We start from the raw sequence: 22,885 nt of genomic DNA on the forward strand, positions 1-22,885 counted from the left end.
GATGCAAATAAACTAAGCACTTTTTCAGTTTTCTTGGTCTGAAACATTTGCTTTTGCTATTGGTTTTATGGTTCATATCAGAAGTTTGCTGAAGTTGCTTTCCAGTCAGAATAAATGATATTGTTATGCAGGGCCAAGTTATATTGCAACTCGGGGTCCTATTTACCATGTTTGCTGCCTTAGGCAAAATGTGACTCATGACACTCTGTCAAAAATTCAATCATTTTGCCTCATCCATGGCACATGATTATTGCAATAAGGAGAGCACTATCAAGTATTTATAATAGAATCATTGAAATGTAATGGACAATCTGTTTGGTGGCTAGGTCACATATGCCAAACAGTGAGGGCTTTCTGTGCATATGATTCATTAAATAATGACTAAATAGTAACCAACTGGTTGGATGCTGCTTGCTTGATAGCAGTCCTATACAGTCCAAAATTTTGAGTAAAATGTATCTAAAGCAAAAACGTTTTTTTTTTCTTTTGATTTGAGTAGCTACATGTTAAAAATCCAATCAGGTTTTTATTTCTGTTTGTGTCTCCTCTAGGGAGGTGCACTCTCTCTATTTTTCCTGGGATGGGATAGTCCAATGTCACTGGGATTGAAAGTGATGGGTAATCCAAAACTTTGAGTTGTCTCTGGAATAGGAATAGAAGGAAATCTTCCAGTGGGTGCTCTTGCTCCAGTAACAATTGTCTAAAGCTGACCATAAATGGATAACATTATGAACAACAATTCTTAGGAAAACTCTTGGAAATTCATACAAAAATTCTCAGAACTTTCGAATGTCATTTGAAAGATTTCATGTGCATTTATCAGTTGATTTTAGAATGAATGGACTTTACTGAATGAAAACCACATACATTAATTAGAAAAAAACATTTCAATCCTTCTCCTTTTTTTGTAACTGCAGTCGAAAATAAACGTCAGTTTAACCCACTAATGATTAGAAAAATGCACAAATTTTCTTAGAATATTCTTTTCCTAGGAATTTTCATTTGAAATTCTACACACTGTTTGTCTATAGCAGGGTTCTCGAAACTTTCTAATCAGAGGGTCAGTTTACTTTCCTTCAGACTTGGGGGGGGGGGGCGAACTGTGACCAGTGTAACCAGAAAATGACCCAATATCAATGGGGTAAACAATGCCCCATCATTGGTATTAGTGGGAGGAATAGTGCCCCAATAGTATCAGGGGAAGAAATAGTGGCCCATCACTGGTGTCAATGGCAGGAATTATGTCCTATTGCTGGTGTCAGTGGAAGGAATAGTGCCTTGAATCAGTGGAAGGAATAGCTCACCTAGAGCTGGACAAAGGCAAGCTAAGGGCTGCAGTTTGGAGATCATTGGTCTATAGGAAAAAAAAAAAATCAATAGATATTTCCCAAATACAAGGAACCACAAAACCATTCCCTGGTCTATCCAAAATGAAAACCGAATGTTTTGTTTAGATTTACTTTAAGGCTCCTTTAACATCTGCACACTGAGGGAATGCGTACAAAATAGTGTGCATTTCCACAATGTTCAAAAAATGTATGTCCTTATTGTAGTTGCACTGCAGTCCCATTCATTCTTAATGGCACCTCAATGCACTTTGCTAGAGCACAGGTGTTTTTAGTGCACCGGAACACATTGTAATAAAGTACCATGTGTTCTGGTGCACGTCTTTGGTGCGGTTTGAGGGCATTGGGCAGCCCCATTAAATGAATGATCTGCCCTAATGCCGCACATGTTGTCACATGCATTAATGCACAAACTCTCACCTAGATGTTAACGGAGCCTTAGTGAAGAAAGGGAAGCGCATATCACAAAAGCTGTTTTAGAAGCTCAGATTACCACCTTGTCCCCCAATACGCAAACTTTTTATAGTCTATGGTGTGAGCAAAGCACATAGAAAACAATTATCATTGATGTGGAGTGGTGTCATGAGAAATAGGTTTATGAAAACTTATACCGTTTGTTATTTGTACACCATAATTCAGCTGGAGGGAGGTTTAAACCATTAAACCATTGGACTTAAAGTTGTATTGGTAAGGAATGTGAAGATTTATTCCTGTCTTATTTTGTTTTCCTTGCAGGACATATGTATCAGTGCCGTCAAAGAAAAAGACATTGAAGCCAAACTGAAAAATGTTATTAATGAATGGAGTGCCCATGTATTCACTTTTGCCCAGTTCAAGTCAAGAGGTGAACTGCTATTGAAAGGGTCAGATACCTCTGAGAAAATTGCTCTGATGGAAGACAGTCTCATGATATTGGGGTCCATTATGAGTAACAGGTAAACAACAGATATCAACTAAAGCATTTGTCACAATATCTACCATATTAATGCAGAGTGTTTGATAATGTAATATAGGACAAAGTGTGGAAGCCGTTCTAGACAATTTTATAACATTTGCGCGGCTTAACTGTGGACCTGAATCTCTTTGGAGTGTTTTATGTTTTGCCTATGCAGGTACTTTAACCACTTCAATCCTTCCTGCCCAGACCAATTTTCAGCTTTCAGCGCTGTTGCACTTTGAATGACAATTGCGCAGTCATATAACACTGTACCCAAACTAAATATTTATCATTTTGTTCCCACAAATAGAGGTTTCTTTTGGTGGTATTTGATCACCTCTGGGATTTTTATTTTCTGCTAAACAAATAAAAAAAGACAGAAAATTTTGAAAAAAAAAAGTTTTTTGTTTCTCTTACAAAACTTTGTAAATAAGTAAGTTTTCTCCTTCACTGATGGGCACTGATGGGTCTGCACTGACGAGCACTGATAAGGCGGCACTGATGGGCACCGATGAGGTGGCACTGATATGTGGCACACATAGGTGGCACGGATGAGCAACGATAGGGGGCACGGATAGGCACTGATAGGTGGCACAGTTTGGCACTGATGGGTGGCACAGATGGGCACTAATAGGTGGCATGGATGGGCACTGATAGGTGGCACTGATGTACAGTAATTGATGGTACGGATGGATGCCAATCAGTGCCAAACAATGCCTGCCAATCAGTGATGCCCATTGTGGGCACTGATTGGCATCCATTGTGGGCACTGATTGGCATCCATTGTGGGCACTGGTTGGCATCTGTGGTGGTCTTGGGTGGCATACCTGGTGGTGACATCCCTGGTGGTCCTAGTGGTGTCCCTGGTGGTCCAGTGTGGGCATCTTTGGGGGGGGGCTGTGCTGATAATCAATCAGCACAGACCCCCCTGTCAGAGGAGCAGCCGATCGGCTCTCCTCTACTCGCATCTGACAGACGTGAGTGAGGAAAAGCCGATGAACGGCTCTTCCTGTTTACACTGTGATCAGCCATGATTGGACACGGCTGATCTCGTGGTAAAGAATCTCTGTTAGAGACTCTTTACCTAGATCGGTGTTGCGGTGTGTCAGACTGACACACCGCAACAACGATCGCCGCGATGCTCGCCCCCGGGGGTGCGCAGGGGCTTGATATCCTGCTGGACATCATATGACGTCCGGTCAGGATATTGAAACCACTTTGCCGCTGTCATTTTGCTATATGGCAGACGGCAAGTGATTAAGGTATGTTGTTAAATATTTGCCATTGCATGCAAACATTTCTGCGCTTTTTATTATTTTTCCTGGTTGAGTATTTTCGAATTGTAATCTAAGCTCTACATTTTAATTTCTGCGATCATAAATAAGATCACACACTGCAAACCTTTGTAACATTAAAAAGGTTACATTTTATATGTGGATCTATCCTATCGACAAAATGGCTTTTAAATGGACAGACATAGAGATAAAAACGGTAAAACTCCCAGCAGGCTAAGAGCATCTAAACAATAGTACACTTATCACTAGCTGACATTTATTTTGAGTTTGGTGTGACACCTCTATTCCTGTGTACAGATCTGATCAATGTTTATGAAATGCTTGGAATTAGGAACACAAACATGTTGACATTTATCCAACCCTATCATTCTTTCTTTTCTCATATAAAATTATTTTCAGGTAAATTATAGATCTTTCTTTTCCTGGACAGGGCTAATATGTTGACTAAAACCATTCATGTATCACTTAGTATACAGGGGTATTTAAAATCTCAGTCTATAGACTGCAGTGCTGATCAGTGTATTCTGATGGCGGGAATGTCTCCACACTGTCATAATATAATGACACAGTGGGAAGGATTCTCCCATCCACCTCACATGTGTGTATGGGTGAATTGGGTCAGTTTTTTTAGTTCAATCCACTGGTTGAGTGAAGAAAACAAAGTTGTCTATGTCGAGCCTTAATAGTACAGTCATGGTTACCAATTAACCTGTGATTCCTATGGGCAAAGGGAATCATACTGACTTACAGTATTTGCAGGTAAAAATCCTCTACAGAATTCTTCATTTAATCAATTATGAAATTTTTGTTTAACAGGTATAATGCACCATTTAAGCCAACAATACAACAGTGGGTGCAAAAGTTATCCAACACAACAGAGATCATAGAGAACTGGCTTAATGTGCAGAACCTCTGGATTTACCTGGAGGCTGTGTTTGTTGGTGGTGACATTGCGAAGCAACTACCTCAGGTGTGTACTGTCTGAATAATTGTTATATGCAAATCCAGAAGGTGGCATTGGCACTGCATATAGGTGATTTCAAGTAGAGGTGCAAAGAACACCAAAGAAGGGAAGGAAAGACCAAGTGAAAAGTAGTCCTGGATGCTGAAATGCTGAAGATCGAAGATGATGTGTCAAATTAATATGTCATGCTTCTACAGGGCCTGAGGAATTATTAAAGTATAACTAAAGGCAACAATTTTTTTTTATTGCTACCTCTGCCCCCATTAGAGAGATTCATCCTCTCTATTTGTCCAGTTTACTATTATCATCAAGAGTGAAAGTAAAAGAAAATCCCAAATTGTGAGTTGTTCCCCAGACAGTAACAGAGGGGAAATCTTCATTTAGGTACACTTGATTTGGTGACCTAGTTCTTTTAGAATTGTTGCATATAGGGTCAGGGTTCATTCACACCTATGCGTGAACTACAGTGAGTGTGGTAATGCATGCATGTAAGTGCAAATGGGCATGTATAGTTTTCCTTTAAAAACACACATAGGAATGAATAGGATTTCTACTTGGAATGGGTTTTATACAGTAAAATATATATATATTTTTTTTTACAGCAGGAAATTAACAACTGTGAACAGGCCCCAAGAAGTAATTCTTTTTTTTTTTTTTTATTTAAAAAATCTCAGGTTTGTTCAGTACAAACGTTTTAGGAAGAATATATCATCACATGAGTAAAACTGAGATGTACAGGCAACCCCTAAAACAGTTTTTTGGTTTTATCTGTAAATATAAGTAAAATGTTTGAATAGAAATCTCAACCAAAAACATGTAATTGAGCTTGTGTGCTAAAGGAGTTAGAAATATTCACTCAATAAATTTAGTGTATATTCACTCTAATTATTAAACCAAGCAATAGGCAAATTTGTATTTACCCGTTTGCTTTTCACATTAAGGAAAAGGAGTGAGAATTCCCACCTCATTTAGTAAATCAGCCTCAGAGTTCTTTAAATGGACACAGGCTGTAGAGTTGTAGTCCACCATTGCAGTCCAGCTTGAGCCAACACTATAACTGGTATTTTCCCCGAAAGCTCTTTAATACACAAAGCTTTTAGTCCATTGGTCAAATATTCATAGCTTTATGTACCAAAAAAAAAATAGATGAATTTCAGAATGCTGCATTATATTTACAATGCTGTTAATGTATTTTAAATAAAAATATGTTAATTAGAAAGCAAACATTTTAACCTCCCTGGTGGTCATGTCAGATTTTTGCATCTCAAAGCGGTACATTGTTTCGCATGGAAATTTGGCGTTTTATATTGTAGGCCTGTAATTCTTAGGACTAACTCACTTAAATCTATCCAAACAAGAGTCTAGTAGACAACCTGGGTATGATAAAGTTTGAAACACAAAATCATAAATGATAATATAATAAATAACTATCAATAATTATAACAAATAATAATACAATTTATTCAATATTGTAATTAATTCAAAAACACTAAATAATAAGGTGATTCTGCGCAGATATTAAAATAGTGCCAAATTGATCAATTAAAATATTTTAAAATATTTTAGGAGAGCATCTAAATTATTTCCATATTGTATAAAACCACGTGATATATAAGAAAAATTATAAAAAATATATACAAAATTAATATATCTCTAATAGGAAATATTCAATCAATAATCTATATAGCAATGATAATGTCCATATGTGAATTCTCAGTGCTTGGCAGACAATAGTGTCAATAATAAACAAATGATTATATATCCAAACAAATGGAATTATATAGATGAAATAAGTATAGTCTGGACTTGATAAATTTCACTTTAAATGTCTCTATGACAGTGGTATGATGCAATCTAGAGGAAGTCAAACAAGTATTATAGTGGGTAAAGGATAATACAGTTCTATGAATTTAGGATCAGGTAAGGATGATTGTTCCAAATGTTTCTACTGTGGCTCCTTTATGTGTTTAGTCTCCCAGAACTCTTACCTTGAGGTTAGTGATAGCATGCAGTTACCGCCGTCACCACTGGGGGGATCCCTCGCTTTTCCTAGACAGTGATCATCACTCCTCTGGATGGCATATCATAATGCTGTTTCCTCTCACCTAGCCACGTTCAGTTACTCTCTCCTGTTAAATGGGGCGGTACCTCCGTAAAGAGGGGACAGGGAGAGAGAAGGGGGGGGGGGGGGCTCCAATAGTGTAGTATATCAGGCTTTTTTTTTTAAAAGGGTATTTATTAAAAGGCATATACTCTTACACAAAGCAAAGTTAAAAAACACAGGGAACAAATTAGGCGTTGTTCCTCGCCTACTCACGTCACTTCCAGTCGCGGCTCTATCCGGCCAATCCCTACGCGTTATGTTGTCTCACACAACTTCATCTGGGGACTCTAGATTATTGATTGAATATTTCCTATTAGAGATATATTAATTTTGTATACATTTTTTATAATTTTTCTAATATATCACGTGGTTTTATACAATATGGAAATAATTCGGATGCTCTCCTAAAATATTTTAAAATATTTTAATTGATCAATTTGGCACTATTTTAATATCTGCACAGAATCACCTTATTATTTATTTCATTTGATCAGTGGTTTGTGTCACACTAATAGATTTTGCTGCATTTATTTATGCACTTTCACTTTTAAATTGTTTATGAATATTTTGCACTCATCCATAGTAGCGCGAAGGCACTTTTCCTATTAATTCAAAAACACTGACATTTTTTCTCCTGGTGGGGGTTATGTGGGGAGGAGGAAGACCGCATAAGCAGACTTTCTCTTGTAGTATTGGACAGGGGGTCACCGCACTGAATAGCTATGAAATACACCTCCAGCAGGAGGACAATATAATGTACACATCTGTCTAGGCAAAGCTATACTAGGGCTGTGTTATTGCCCTTTTTGTTTTTTTTTGTTTTTTTCTATTCGCTGTTTTTGTTGTTTTTCTGTGACTTTTGTTGTTCTACACTGGTATGTTTTTTACTCTGTAACCAGTGATTGTTTCAGCGATATGCGGGTTATTGTTGTTTGTATGTCATAAAACCTACTAAAAGGTAATTTACAAAAAAAAAAAAAAAAAACACTGAAATTTGCTCAGTTGCAGAATTATCGCTGTCCTCACTTTCAGTGTTTGATGACGAATTTCCCCACGAATCACTATCGCTCAATTCTGCAAGTGATTCTAATTTACTATTGCTGTTTTCTAGCTGGTCTAAAACCGATTTTGGTGTAACGGGACGCTTTTTGGTTGCTATGGACATTCTGAAGTTTCCAGGCAGAAAGAACAGTATATATAATATAAAACTGCATGCAGGGCACTGGACAAAGCATTAGGGACAAAAGGGATGTGAAATGATTTGATACAGTACACTGTGATCTTACAGATTACATTACTGTATGTGTTTTGTTTTTTGCAATTTTTGAATTTGACGCCCGGCTCCGTCCCTGTGCGTCGCGACGCTCACAGGGAACAGAGCCCAGCACACAGTACATTGGGCGGAGGACACAGCCCATGGACACAACAGGAGGACATTGCAGGATCCTGGGGACAAGGTAAATAACTTTCCCAGGAGCAGTGGCTCAGGGTTACCGCTTTTGGTAATGAAAATTCACCCCGAGCCACACTCGGGATTACCACCAGGGAGGTTAAACTTTTAAAATATAAAATTAAATTACTTTAGTGCCACTGCTGTTTTTAAACATGTCCAAACTGCCAAAAGACTTTTATTTATGTTCAGCCAGTCTTGTGAGCATGGTACCTCCTGATGGACAGCTAGGACAGCGATCTTGTTTTTCTCCACTGCAGCTAAAGTGTATAGCTGAAACATTTTCATTTAGTTTTTAGATAGAGTAGAGAAGAGTTAAAACCCCTGACAAGTTTTTTTGTTGTGTCCCCTTGGGGAAATTTCCCTTCTTTGCTTGTCCCAGAGACGCAACAGGAAGTTAGAGAAAATCTTAAAAAGTGAAGGGATTTCCAGACAGTTCCTGGAACAAGTGTCCACAGTGGAAGATTTTTCCTTATCCCTTATCCTGGGGACTGTCATCAGTACAAATAGAGGGGTGTATCTTACTAATGGAGACACAAAGAGCATTAAAAACTTCAGAGGGTCTTACCCCCACTCTTTTATTTTAGGTAATATAACTTGGTCACTGAGCTGCCCCCAGGTTGCTGGTGGAACAATAAAAGACCATCACCCTTCTTTTGGGGTCACCACTTTGCTCCTGCCTTTTGCCAGCAAGGTCACATGGTCCCCAGATTGATAATGCTGTGCAATGCAGTATAGCCTAAATGGCTCACAGTGCTTCCCCTCTCATTAGCAACCTGTTGTTCAGAAATGAAAAGAAGAAATGAAAAGAAGCTTACTTTAAAGGGCCTTTTTACATGGGCTGTCCGATCAGGTCCGCCTGTCAGTTTTTCAGGTGGACCTGATCTGACCTTGCTGTCTCCCCTATGGAGTGGCGGATGTCAGCGTACACATCAGCCACTATCCGGTCCAATCCTGCCCACCAAATCCAGACAGATGTCTGGACAGTCCTATTTTCCATCCGTCTGGCGGATCAGATCGGATAGGAATGAATGAAAATGGAAAGGTGGTCAGTTTCTATCCGAGTACCCCATAGAGGAGAGTGGGACTGTGTTCATGTCCACTCTGCACAGTGAGCGGAGACGGACCTGTCATCTGCTTGCTCAGCGGGGATCAGCGGAACGAATCCGTTGCACGGAGGCGCCCTTGTGAAAGGGGCCTTATATTCAGGTGCTTTTATTATCTATTTAAAAAATACAGATAATTATTTCTGATTCATTAAAAAGACAGTGGGAATAAATAGTGGTCTTTTTTGTTCCTGGAGTTTTACTTAAGTTAACTGCAGAATGTGTAAAAGTACAAAACCATTTGGATTAGTTGGACTAATTTAGTCATAGATATGTTATAATTATGCAAACTGTATGCTTTCTATACATTATAGATGATCTTTATCAGTGGAAGTTAAAATAACTTGCATGGAAGAGAATAAGATGTATTCATATTGTGAAAAGCAGAATGCACAAGGACATAATGCCCCACTTAGTGGATCTTTACACCACTGAGACTAGAAATTGTGTACACTTTTGTGCATTTTGCTATGTTTAAAATGTTGTCAAATGAATGCAAAAGCAATTTTTATTCTGTTGGAGCAACCAGTGTATACAAAGTATACGCTGGCAGCAAATGTATACATTTCTGGCTTAGCCTCGTATAGAGGGAAGAAAAAAAGAGTATGCGAATAGTAAGCACGGTCACACATGTTATCGCTGTAGGAACAGCCCATGACACAGCAGTGAACAAAGGGTAGATGTCCCTTGTGCCAGTGATTGTCAAGAAAGATATAAGTTGCCTTGGTTACTGCATCTATTATATATTTGTGTGAATGTATGAACAGATGTTAATACACAAGAAACTGATAAAGCCCCTTTGAAGTGTATGTATGGTTACAACATATTTCCAAATGGCTACATCTATAAAATAAAACCTTTGCAAATCCAATAATTTATATAAAAAAAGCAAATGTTTATGGGAATTGAATAAATGTTTTTTAGACCATTGGCATTAAAAGCAAAGCCTTTTAAATTCTAGCCGTTGGACAAGGTTGTTACTGTAAATATTGCATATCAAAATGCATTGGGCTTTATTAGATGGAGTTTTACAGGGAGCAGTGGCCAGTTGTAATTCATAACAGGCAAAAAGATGTATAAAGGGTAAGGAAACTCAAAAATCTCCTTACCCTTTTGCCCCCCTCCTGAGCTGAAATACTCCCCCAAGATCCATACCACGAGTTTTCATCACCAAGATCTGCCACAATGTGTACTTTCTGCACCCTTGCTTTTTTAACCAATTTCAGGAAAAAAATATTAATGGGGTCAGAGACAAAGAAAAAAATAAATTTCAGGTAAAGTGGGGAAGGCTTATTACTTCTGACAATGTTTTAATTGCTGTCTGTTTCTTTCTGTCTTGGGAAAATCCATACCCCTAAGATAACATGTACCCCAGGGTTAAGCAATTAGCGGACAGCAGCAGCAGGGTTCAGATGCAAGCGTGCACGAGTGCCCCCATGGAATGCAGCTTCCCATGGGGGCGCTGGACAGAGGAGTGGCCAGGAGCGCAGGCAGGGAACCCAAGAAACGGGGGATTGCGGCGGTTCTGTGCAATTCCATTGCACAGAGCAGGTAAGTATAGACATGTTTGTTTGTTTTTTTTATTTTTTATTTACCTTTACAATCACTTTAAGCTGTCAGCAAATTACATCTACTGTGACATTATGCCTGAAGCACCTCCTGCTTTTCCTCCACTTTCTAGTAGTAGAAAACATGCATACCTAGTGCGCCCATACTACAATACAACATTAAGGCCTTGTTGACACCATATGCAGAAACGTGCATTTTTTTAACGTAGGTATCTGCAAGGACACAAAAGAAACAATCGTTTTCTACGTGCCTGGTTCATACCACACTAGAATCACGTGCATATTTTTTTCTGCGCAGGAATATGCAACATGTATGTATTTTTTGAGCAGAAAATAACTCACATGACAAAAGTGTTGTAGTGTAAACAGGGCACATAAAAAAAAAAAATTGTTTTTTTTGTGTCCTTGGAGAGACCTATGTTAGAAAAATGCATGTCCCTGCACACAATGTGAACAAGCCCAAAAAATTCTATTGCAAGTCAAATGTGCCTGATTTTTCCATTTTCTTTTATAAATACTTTTTTTAAGTTTACGTAATACGAATAAAAAACATTGATGTCATTACACTGACAAAAGAAGAGGGGTTGCAGCCCCGTATACATGAGAAAAAGATTTTTGCAAAGGAGATTGGTACATAAAAACAATTAACAGCTATACTGTACATATCCCATAAAATAGAGAGGTAAATGTACATTTCTTGAATCAAGGAGACATGGATGTGTCATCTTAGGGGGAAGCTACCAACCTCAGATAAGGTCTGGAAAGACAGGCTACAAGCGATGTCCTGACCCTATGATCTAGCTAACACATAGAAAGTTATGGAACCGCCATTCAAAAAAAATGTAAGAAATCATATTTGACATATCCCTAATAGCACTATACAAAGCAAGGTTCTCCAAAGTACAGCCCGCGGGCCACATCTGGCCTGCTGGGATGTTTTTTCTGGCCTGCAACTTGAGTGCTCACGGCCATTTTCTGCTCAAGCAATGTTGGGTAGGACCTGCGCTGCATACTCACCCCTGGCAGTATGCAGTGCAGGTTCTGCAACCCAACAAAGCACGCCAACCCGGACACTAAGTTGTTGATTGCTAAAACCACCGGCTAGAACCTGCTGCACCTCCCGGCTCCCTACCTGCTGTTAGCATCAGTGTCCTTTACCGATGTAATTTTGCACACCACCCGCCTGTGTAACAACCGGGCGGAAACCGGGAGATGCAGCAGAACTGCGCTGAAGCCAGACACCGATGTAAGTGGGACACAAATGTGACTGCTGGTGCTGTTGGGGAGAAGGGGAGGGCTCTCTGATGATGACACAAATGTGCAGGGTCTCTGATGGGGACATAAACATGCAGGGGTCTTTGATGGGCACACAAATGTACAGGGGGTCTCTGATGGGGACACAAATATGTGGGGGTCTATGATGGGGACACAAACAAACAGGGGGCTCTGATGAGGACACAAATGTGCATTGTGGGGTCTGATAGGGACATTAATGTGCATCGAGACGTCTGATAAGGACACAAATGTGGGACGGGGTCTGATGGGGGCACAAATGTGTCTGGGGGCTCTGATGAGGCACAAATATGCAGGGGGTTTGTGATGGGGACACAAATATTTAGGGGATCTCTGATGGGGACACACATATGTAAGGGGCTCTAATGGGGATACAAATATTCAGGTGGTCTCTGATGGGGACACATATGTGCATCAGGGGGTCTGATAGGGACACAAATGTGCACTGGGGCGTCTGATATGGGCACAAATTTATGGCGGGAGGTGGTCTGATGGGGACACAGTGTGTGTGGAGGGGCTCTGGTGGGGACACAAATATGCAGGGGGTCTCTGAAGGGGACAAATATGCAGGGGGCTCTGATGGGGACAAAAATATGCAGGGGGGGCTCTGATGGGGACACAAATATGCAGGGGGTCTCTGATGAGGACACAAATTCAGGGGGTCTCTGATAGGGACAAAAATATGCAGGGGGTCTTTGGTGGGGACACAAATATACAGGGGGTCTCTCTTGGGGACACAAATATGCAGGGGTCTCTGGTGGGGACACAAATATGCAGAGGTCTCTGATGGGGACACAAATATGGAAGGGAGCTCTGATGGGGACACAAATATCGAAGGGGACTCTAAGGGGGGCACCAATATGCGGGGTCTCTCTGAGAGGGACACAAATATGGAATGGGGATCTAAAAGGGTCTGATGGGGACACAAATGTGTGGGGACACAGAGCGATTGGTAAGGTGGATGAGTCTGGCAGCAGCATTCATGATGGATTGAAGGGGGGATAGACTATTTAGAGGTAAGCCAAAGAAAAGGGAGTTGCAGTAGTCGAGACGAGAGATGACCAGGGAGTGAATTAAGAGTTTTTTTGGGGTAGAAAGGGGCGTATTTTGGAGATGTTGCAGAGGTTGAGGTGGCAAGATTTGGACAGAGTCCAGGACTACACCTAGGACCTTGGCATGCCAGGATAGGGCTTATAGTTGTGCCATGGATTTTGACAGAGAGATCAGGGGAAGGGGCACATGGAGGAGGAAAAATTATGTTTGGTTTTGGATAGATTGAGTTTGAGGAAGTGGTGTGACATCTAAACTGATATATCTGTTAGTAAATTAGTGGTACGTGAGGAGATGGAGGGAGTGAGCTGAGAGGTAGAGAAATAGATTTGGGTATCCAACCGCACGCTAAAAGTGCGGTTGGATAAGTAGGAAGAGAACCAGCGAAGAGTGCAGTCACGGAGACCAAAGGCATAGAGTTTTTGAAGGAGGAGGGGGTGGTCAACCATATCAAAGGCAGCAGAGAGGTCCAAGAGTAGGGGTACAGAATAGTGTCCATTGGTTTTGGCCATTAGTAGATCATTTGTTCGTTTTAAGAGAGCAGTTTATGTGGAGTGTTGAGGACAAAATCCAGACTGAAGGGGATCAAGAAGGCTATTATTAGCAAGGTGGTCACTCAGTCGGTTGTAGACCAGTCGTTCAAGGAGTTTGAATAAAAAGGGGAGCAAGGAAATGGGGCGTAGGTTGTTAAGATTGGACGAGTCCAGTGAGGGCTTTTTAAGTATGGGGCTGACTAGTGCATGTTTTAGAGAGTTGGGGAAGATGCCAGAAGTGAGGGAGAGATTGAAGATGTGGGTTAGAGAGTGTAGAATAGAGCCAGAGGGTGAACGTAGCATTTGTGAGGGAACAGGATCCGGAGGGAAAGTGGTAAGATGGACGTTAGTAAGTAGTTTAGCAACCTCATCTATAGTGGTGGGGTTGAAAGAGGGAAGTAATGTTTGTACCTGTGGGCATGAAGTGTAAAGCATGGAGGGTATCTGAACAGCAGAGATCTCCACGCGAATTGTATTGATCTTCTGTTTGAAGTGATTGGCGATCTCCTGGACAGTGAGTGAGTTAGTGGGGGAGGCAGCAGAGGACAAAGTAGAGAGTTGAAGGTAGAAAAGAGTTGACGGGGACCACTTCAGCCCCGGAAGGATTTACCCCATTCCTGACCAGAGCACTTTTTACAATTTGGCACTGCGTTGCTTTAACTGCTAATTGCGCGGTCATGCAATGCTGTACCCAAACGAAATATGCGTCCTTTTCTTCCCACAAATAGAGCTTTCTTTTGATGGTATTTGATCACCTCTGCTGTTTTTATTTTTTGCGCTATACACGGAAAAAGACCGAAAATTTTGAAAAAAAATGATATTTTCTACTTTTTGTTATAAAAAGTATTTTGCAGCTCTCATTTGTTTTTGAAAATGAAGAAAGACAAGAAAAAAAATTTTTTTTTTTCTTTTTTCAATTTTCAAAACTTTGTGACAAAAAGTGAGGTCTGCAAAATACTCTCTATACCTCTCAGCAAATAGCTTGGGGTGTCTACATTCCAAAATGGGGTCATTTGGGGGTTTTTTTTGCCACCTGGGCATTCCATGGCCTCCGAAACTGTGATAGGCAGTGAAGAGTGAAATCAAAAATTTCCGCCCTTAGAAAGCCTGAAGGCGGTGATTGGTTTTCGGGGTCCCGTGCGCGGCTAGGCTCCCAAAAAGTCCCACACATGTGGTATCCCCATACTCAGGAGAAGCAACAGAATGTATTTTGGGGTGTAATTTCACATATTCCCTTGGCAGGGCAAAAAAAAAAAAATTTGTCTCTTTCCCGCAACTTGTGTCACAATATAAAATATTCCATGGACTCGACATGCCTCTCAGCAAATAGCTTGGGGTGTCTACTTTCCAAAATGGGGTCATTTGGGGGGGTTTTGAACTGTCCTGGCATTTTATGCACAACATTTAGAAGCTTATGTCACAGATCACCCACTTGAAGACAAAGCCCTTTCTGACAATTTTTGATTACATGAAAACATTTTTTTTTTGCAAGAAAATTACTTTGAACCCCCAAACATTATATATATTTTTAAAGCAAATTCCCTACAGATTAAAATGGTGGGTGTTTCATTTTTTTTTTTCACACAGTATTTGCGCAGCGATTTTTCAAACGCATTTTTTGGGGAAAAAACACACTTTTTTAAATTTTAATGCACTAAAACACACTATATTGCCCAAATTTTTGATGAAATAAAAAAGATGATCTTAGGCCGAGTACATGGATACCAAACATGACATGCTTTAAAATTGCGCACAAACGTGCAGTGGCAACAAAATTAATACATTTTTAAAAGCCTTTAAAAGCCTTTACAGGTTACCACTTTAAATTTACAGAGGAGGTCTACTGCTAAAATTACTGCCCTCGATCTGACCTTCGCGGTGATACCTCACATGCATGGTGCAATTGCTGTTTACATTTGACACCAGACCGACGCTTGCGTTTGCCTTAGCGCGAGAGCAGCGGGGACAGGGGTGGGTTTTTTTTGTTTTTTTTTTGTTTTTTTTGTTTTTTTTTATTATTTTTTTGCTTTTTTATCTTATTTTTAAACTGTTCCTTTCATTTTTTTTTTTTTAATCATTTTTATTGTTATCTCAGGGAATGTAAATATCCCCTATGATAGCAATAGGTAGTGACAGGTACTCTTTTTTGAAAAAATTGAGGTCTATTAGACCCTAGATTTCTCCTCTGCCCTCAAAGCATCTGACCACACCAATATCGGTGTGATAAAATGCTTCCCCAATTTCCCAATGGCGCTGTTTACATCCGGCGAAATCTAAGTCATAAAATGCTTGTAGCTTCCGGTTTCTTAGGCCATAGAGATGTTTGGAGCCACTCTGGTCTCTGATCAGCTCTATGGTCAGCTGGCTGAATCACCGGCTGCATTCTCAGGTTCCCTGTTGAGACAGGAAAGCCAGAGAAAAACACGGAAGACAGTGGGGGGGCATTCCCTCCCACTGCTTGTAAAAGCAGTCTAGAGGCTAATTAGCCGCTAGGATTGCTTTTACATGAAAGCCGACCGCTGGCTGAAAAGAATGATACCAAGATGATACCTAAACCTGCAGGCATCATTCTGGTATAACTACTCAAAGTAGTGAAGGGCGTACCTGAAGACAAAAAAAATGGTTAACAATAAAGCACAGTAAACGGTAAAGTATAAAAAATTGCATAACTGAAAAGCAAACATGATAAAACATAATAACAATAAAACATTGCAGAATAGAATACAGTAAAAAAGAGCAGAACAATAGAGAGAGAATAGAGAGAGAAAGAACAATAAAAGGACAACTATTTTTTTTTATTTTATATTTTTGTTTGTGTGTTTTTTTTTACACTTTTTTTTGTAACTGTAACTTTTATAACTGTAACCGGTTCCAGGTTCGGGTCTCTCAAAATGCGATGGCATCTTGGGAGACCCTGTGAAAGTGTGCCTAGTCATTCACCAATGCAAAGACCAGGATTGCCAGGATAGGAGGGACAATAATAGCGGGTGTCACGCCTATATCCACGCTTGCTGCAGACATGACATCTTTTTTGGGGGGGTTCGTTGGGTAGGGGTACTTGGGAGGACATAAAGAAAATGCCTCTCATGCAGCCAACTGCATTTGGTTGGGGATGTAAATGGGGGAAGTACGGGCGCTGCAGAAGCGGTGGGTTCTTAATTAGGATTGGCAAATGCAGCAGGAAGGGCATTATGGGCACGACGGGCCTGTGTTTGTCTTTTTGGTGGCAGCGGGACACTACTTGTGCTTGCCACCTCACCAGCTTGAACTGCACTTATGGGACTCGCCACGTCACCAAGTGTTACTGCAGTGCTGGTTTGACTACGACCGGGGTGTACTAGGCCGCTGGCGCTTGCCAGTTGACCAAAACGCTACCAAAAAAACTGTTAGCGATCGCAGGGATCAGGCCTGACTCTGCGAACGCTGCAGTTATGCGTTTAGTGTTTTGTAAGTGACAGTGATCGATCGATACTGCACTTGGGTGGGCTGGGCCAGGCGGAGGGGAAAGACACAGGTGCTAGCAGGTATCTGGGCTGATCCCGCTAACACTGCGTTTTTGGGAACCCTAAACTGCTGGGGACGCTAGTATAGATCTGATCGGATCAGATAGTGATCCGTTCAGATACTATACTACTAAGGGAGGTGTACGTTGCGTGCGTGGGTGTTAGCGCTACCGGCACTAACCTGACGCTGCCTGGGGCTGGTGCTTGCCAGTTCACCAAAACGCTACCAAAAAAACTGTTAGCGATCGCAGGGATCAGGCCTGACTCTGCGAACGCTGCAGTTATGCGTTTAGTGTTTTGTAAGTGACAGTGATCGATTAATACTGCACTTGGGTGGGCTGGGCCGGGCGGAGGGGCAAAACACAGGTGCTAGCAGGTATCTGGGCTGACCCCGCTAACACTGCGTTTTTGGGAACCCTAAACTGCTGGGGACGCTAGTATAGATCTGATCGGATCAGATATTGATCCGTTCAGATACTATACCACTAAGAGAGGCGTATGCTACGTGCATGGGTGTTAGCGGTACTGGCGCTAACCTGATACTGCCTGGGGCTGGTGCTTGCCAGTTGACCAAAATGCTACCAAAAAAACTGTTAGCGATCGCAGGGATCAGGCCTGACTCTGCGAACGCTGCAGTTATGCGTTTAGTGTTTTGTAAGTGACAGTGATCGATCGATACTGCACTTGGGTGGGCTGGGCTGGGCTGGGCCGGGCGGAGGGGCAAAACGCAGGTGCTAGCAGGTATCTGGGCTGATCCCGCTAACACTGCGTTTTTGGGAACCCTAAACTGCTGGGGACGTGGATACTATACCACTAAGGGAGGCGTATGCTGCGTGTGTGGGTGTTAGCGGTACTGGCGCTAATCTGACGCTGCCTGGGGCGACGCATATCACTGCCGGGCGATCAGGGGGCTAAACCTTTATTCGGTAATAAACGGCGGGTGCCCTGACACTATAAAAAATAAACAAACTAACCAGCCTCACCCGTAGCGGTTATACGGTGATCAGTGGTGAAAGGGTTAACTAGGGGGCAATCAAGGGGTTAAAAGTATATGGGGGTCCCTGTCGCTATAAAACGCTGACGGCGAACCTAAATATTTATGTCCCTAGCTAGCATCACCAGTGACACTAATACAGCGATCAGAAAAATGATCGCTTAGCGACACTGGTGACGGGGGGTGATCAAGGGGTGAAAACTTTATTGGGGGGGTTAGGGGTACCCTAGACCTAAAGGGTGCTAACACTCACTGTCTGACCACACTAACTGTCACAAACTGACACCATGCAGTAATCAGAAACCCCCCCCCCAAAAAAAAAAAAAATGCTTGGTGTCAGTGTGACGGGGGGGGGGGGGGGGTGATTGGGGGGTGATCGGGGGCGATCGGGGGGGGATCGGGAGTGTAAAGTATGCCTGGCATGTTCTACTGTAAGTGCATGTGTTGTGCAACTCACTCAGATGTCTTCTCTCCTCGGCGCCGGAACAGAAACTGCCGTGCCGAGGAGAGATGACATCACATCCTCTGCCTGTGTGTACTACACACAGGCAGGGGAGGATTCTCATTGGCTGGGAGCGATCGCGAGTGGGGGACCCCGATCGGATGGCCTCCCCCTCATCACTGAACGCTCCCAGACCAAAGCCGACCGCCTCGGGCACCGGGGGGGGGTCTGATCGGACCCCCCGCCCGCGGGAAGGCAATCGCGTACCAGGTACGTGATTTTGCCTGCCCGTGCCATTCTACTGACGTATATCAGCGTGAGGCGGTCGGCAAGTGGTTAATGAGAGTGATAAAATAGGTCTGCTTGGCAGTAAAGAGGCTGGAATTGTATTTTTGTAGGGCAGATTTGTATTGGTGAAATCTGGTGTGAATGAGGCCTCAAGTTTTGACTGAGCTATCTGCAGGTCTAGGTATTTCAGCTTAGGGGCTTGCATATTCTTGTGTAAAAGCAACCATGATAAAGTTACTTTTGTGTATTAATTTCAGGGGTTTTCTATGTGGTTCTAAAATTGGCAAATGAAACGCTAAATTAAAAATACTTACAGCTTATAATTTGGAAGTCGTATCCCAGCTCCCCACATCTTCATATTAAGCAGTGGAAAGGTCATTGGCTATTGACTAATGTAGCAGTGTTTACATTTATGAATTTTGCAGTGATCCAAGGTTCTAATTATTAAAATGTTAAGTAATAAAATTAAAATGTTGTATATGTAAGTAAACCACTATATAACATTTACCGATCTATGTAGAAATGACATTAATAAATGAATGATGGAATTACTGTGATGGTGTTCAAAGTAAAACCTACATATATTTCAAAGGCCAAATAGGCTTTAGAAATGTCAGGGATGTATGTTCTAAATGATTATATGGATTATCTGCTTAAAATATTGCAGAGGGAAAACTAAACTACACATAATGTTTTTAATTACTTTGTTGAAAGTAATTTACTTCAAGTAGGCAATGTGTGCTATCAAGTAAAGTATTTGTCAACAAGAGGTTAATTTTATGCTACTAAACAATTACAATTACTTGTGTAGTTGATTCCCATGATGATGTTGGAGGATAATCATTTTCTAAAAAACAAAGATTTCTGTATGTTAAATCTTCTGAAGAGCGATGGGGGGAATATAAATGAGTAGACTGCAGATTGCAAAGGTTTGTGTACTCCCTCATATCTTCTGTAAACATAAAATCATAGATGGATGCTAACCTGAATGACTCACCCAAGTTCTTGACGGGTAATGCCATCATTATTAAAAATAAGGATACCATGGACAGATGTTGATTGTATTGTCACTTTACTAATTTTAGGAGGCAAAGCGGTTCCAGAACATTGATAAATCCTGGCAGAAGATTATGCAGAGGGCTCATGAGACCACCAATATAGTTCAGTGCTGTGTTGGCGATGAAACATTGGCACAGTTGTTGCCACATTTACTTGAACAGCTGGAGATGTGTCAAAAATCCCTCACTGGATACCTGGAAAAGAAGCGTTTGGTATTTCCTCGGTTTTTCTTTGTTTCAGATCCAGCTCTTCTGGAAATCCTTGGACAAGCATCAGATTCACACACTATTCAGGTAAACATATATTGTTCACTAATGTTTATTATTAAAAATATTTTGACTTTCTTAAAGTGAACACACACAAAAGATAGTCAGCTCATCCTCCATACGCTCTTTTCATGAATCCAGGCTAATTGCAAGATCAGCCTTCTCCTACATACAAACAGAACTGATTAAAAAAGGAATGATCAGCAAATAATGATTAAATAAAATCCAGATCTTTATCATATTTGTTTTAAACAAAGCATACCAGTGCCAGAAGACTGTGTTGATGTGCTGCGACCTGAAAAAGGTCTTTGTCAAATCCAAATGCAATGTGTGAAAGACAGATTTAAATAATTCACAACAGGAGCAATTAAATCTTACCACCTCTTCCTGTATTTTTATGGCAGCAGAAACGTTGGACTTAAAGCTGGCTATATACTTGTAGATTTTCAAATTAACGTTCATATGAACATTCGTACCAAAATCCTCAGTACATTTGATAGTTTGATGAATGTCATTTGGAAGTACTTTAAAACATTTTTTTTCTGTACTTTTGTTCTTCTGTACTTTTCATTTCTCTTTAAATCAGACCACCAAAGTGCATCTATATGAATAATAGCTGAAAAAGATTACAAAGCAATGGCACTATTTGGCTACAGACTATTTTATACATATTAAAATGTATCTTTTATATTTTGGTTTCTGTTTTAAACAGCTGACATATTGATGCATACTTTACAATGATGAAAAGGATCACAGAAAAAATTATAATCCTTTTCTCAGAAAATATATTTTCTCCAATTTTAGATTTTATCTCAATGTGCTACAGTATTTTAGACACATAGAGATAGTAGTTTCAGTATCTGCAGCTCTGCCCATAACCAAAGCCATGCTTATGTTCTGTTTCTTCAAACCATTTAGTTGTTGATGCTTCTTGCCCTACTGTCTAAAACTCTGAAGCTAGAAGTCCATGTTTTTTTCTCCCTCTTCCTCCACTGTACATATCACTCCTAATAGAGGTGCTCATAGCAGCATGGAAATCACTGTTAGCCCTCTGCACTAGGGTGCCCTGAACATTCTTTATAGCATGACATATTTTTGAAGTGTATGAATTTGTGGATGCAGTAAATACTGTAAGTTGCATTGTTTGTAAATCTTTTTAAAGGCTATTATAAGTAAAATAAGTATTATGAATTTTTATTTTCAGGCTCATCTCCTGAGTTTATTTGACAATGTTAACAGAGTAGGCTTTCACGAGAAGAACTATGATCAAATTTTGTATTTTGAATCTCAAGAAGGGGAAAAGGTGAACCTAGGGGAGCCTGTCAATGCTCAGGTAATATCTGTGATTAGTATTAGTTGAATATTTGCTATAAAATAATATCCTTATCATCGTCTGTATAATTAATGATGCCAAACAATATTTGATCTTAAAAGGTCTTCCACATTACACAAAAAAAAGTAAAATCCTTTTGGCTTCATGTGCAGGTCTTTTGATGAGTTCCAGCAGTCAGGTATTTTTTAGTTTTTAGGGCTGGGTTCACACTATAGAACGCAGCGGCTCACAGCAGGAGTCCAGTGCATTTCCATTCACCATATCAGCTCCAATTTCAGTCCAAATTTTGGGCTGAATTTGGACCTGATACGGACCAAATGACATACAGGGCTCCTTTGCAATTTGCACCGGCTCCATAGAGAGCTAGTCACAATCTCCTGCTATGCAAATTGGATGCGGGAAAACCCACATTCAATTCGCAATAGTGTAATCCCAGCCTTAAACAGCAGCTCCAAGGTGTTTGAAGCACCAGAAGTTCTAGCTTGGGAACTCTTTAGAAACAACTGATCTCCAGGTTTTGGTTATTTCATGTCAAGTGTGGTGGCCTCTACTGTGCTATGTCTGAAGGACTTTAAAATAAGTTTTGGGCTACATTCACATAGCCATAAACCTTTTACTGATGTTTTTGATACAAAAGTTCCTGCGTAAATGATACTTTTTAGATCCATTTTTTAAATGTGTAAAATTGTCCTGTTTTTTTATTTTTTTTAATACCAGAGTGCATTTGTATCTGGTATACGTTTCCTCTGATGCAGTTTTTTTGGTTTATGTGTTACAGATCTGAACACAGAGCATGTTTACACATCTGTGTGAATGTCTCATTTGAAAATAATTCAGCTGTGTTCAAATCAATAAATAAAAACGCTTGCAAATGTGTTTTTTTAATGGCCATGTGAATGTAGGCTTAAAACATTCCAGTAATACTCCTTTTAGAGCACAAGTTTAGCTCATGCTACTTCTCAGTTCGGTCAGTCAGAATACTAGACCAATATGTGTTTGATTGGGTGAATTACAATATCACCCAAAACAAGCTATCAGACTTTTGAGCACTATACAGATACTGTAACTATTCTTACTTTTAAAACATACAATTTTTTATTAGTATGTCATTTAAAATGGTTATTTCTTGTGATATTTTAACCGAAATTATGCCTCTACCATAATTGTATGTTTTAAAAGTACAAAAAGTTATCAATTTGGTGCCTAAAAAGTCTGCAATTTCTCTTTGGGTGATATTGGAATTCATTATCTTACGAATATGGCACCCTCCACCACTGTACAGAGTATATTTATAGATTTGACTGGGGGCAGTAAAACACAGTACACACTACCACACACATACCTCCACCAACAA

At 40.5% G+C, this 22,885-nt stretch overlaps 1 protein-coding gene across 1 annotated transcript in view; it reads left to right on the forward strand.

Moving 5' to 3' along the window:
* LOC141144794 (dynein axonemal heavy chain 5-like) overlaps nt 1-22,885 on the forward strand; it is a 454,887-nt gene that overhangs the window by 134,492 nt on the left and 297,510 nt on the right. Inside the window, exons 35-38 of the mRNA XM_073630823.1 lie at nt 2,082-2,281; nt 4,395-4,548; nt 19,959-20,225; nt 21,403-21,531. Coding sequence (XP_073486924.1) covers nt 2,082-2,281; nt 4,395-4,548; nt 19,959-20,225; nt 21,403-21,531 — 750 coding nt within the window. The remainder of the gene's footprint in view (nt 1-2,081; nt 2,282-4,394; nt 4,549-19,958; nt 20,226-21,402; nt 21,532-22,885) is intronic.

The sequence above is a fragment of the Aquarana catesbeiana genome, linkage group LG05, assembly GCF_042186555.1.
Source record: "Aquarana catesbeiana isolate 2022-GZ linkage group LG05, ASM4218655v1, whole genome shotgun sequence".
Lineage (NCBI taxonomy): Eukaryota > Metazoa > Chordata > Amphibia > Anura > Ranidae > Aquarana > Aquarana catesbeiana.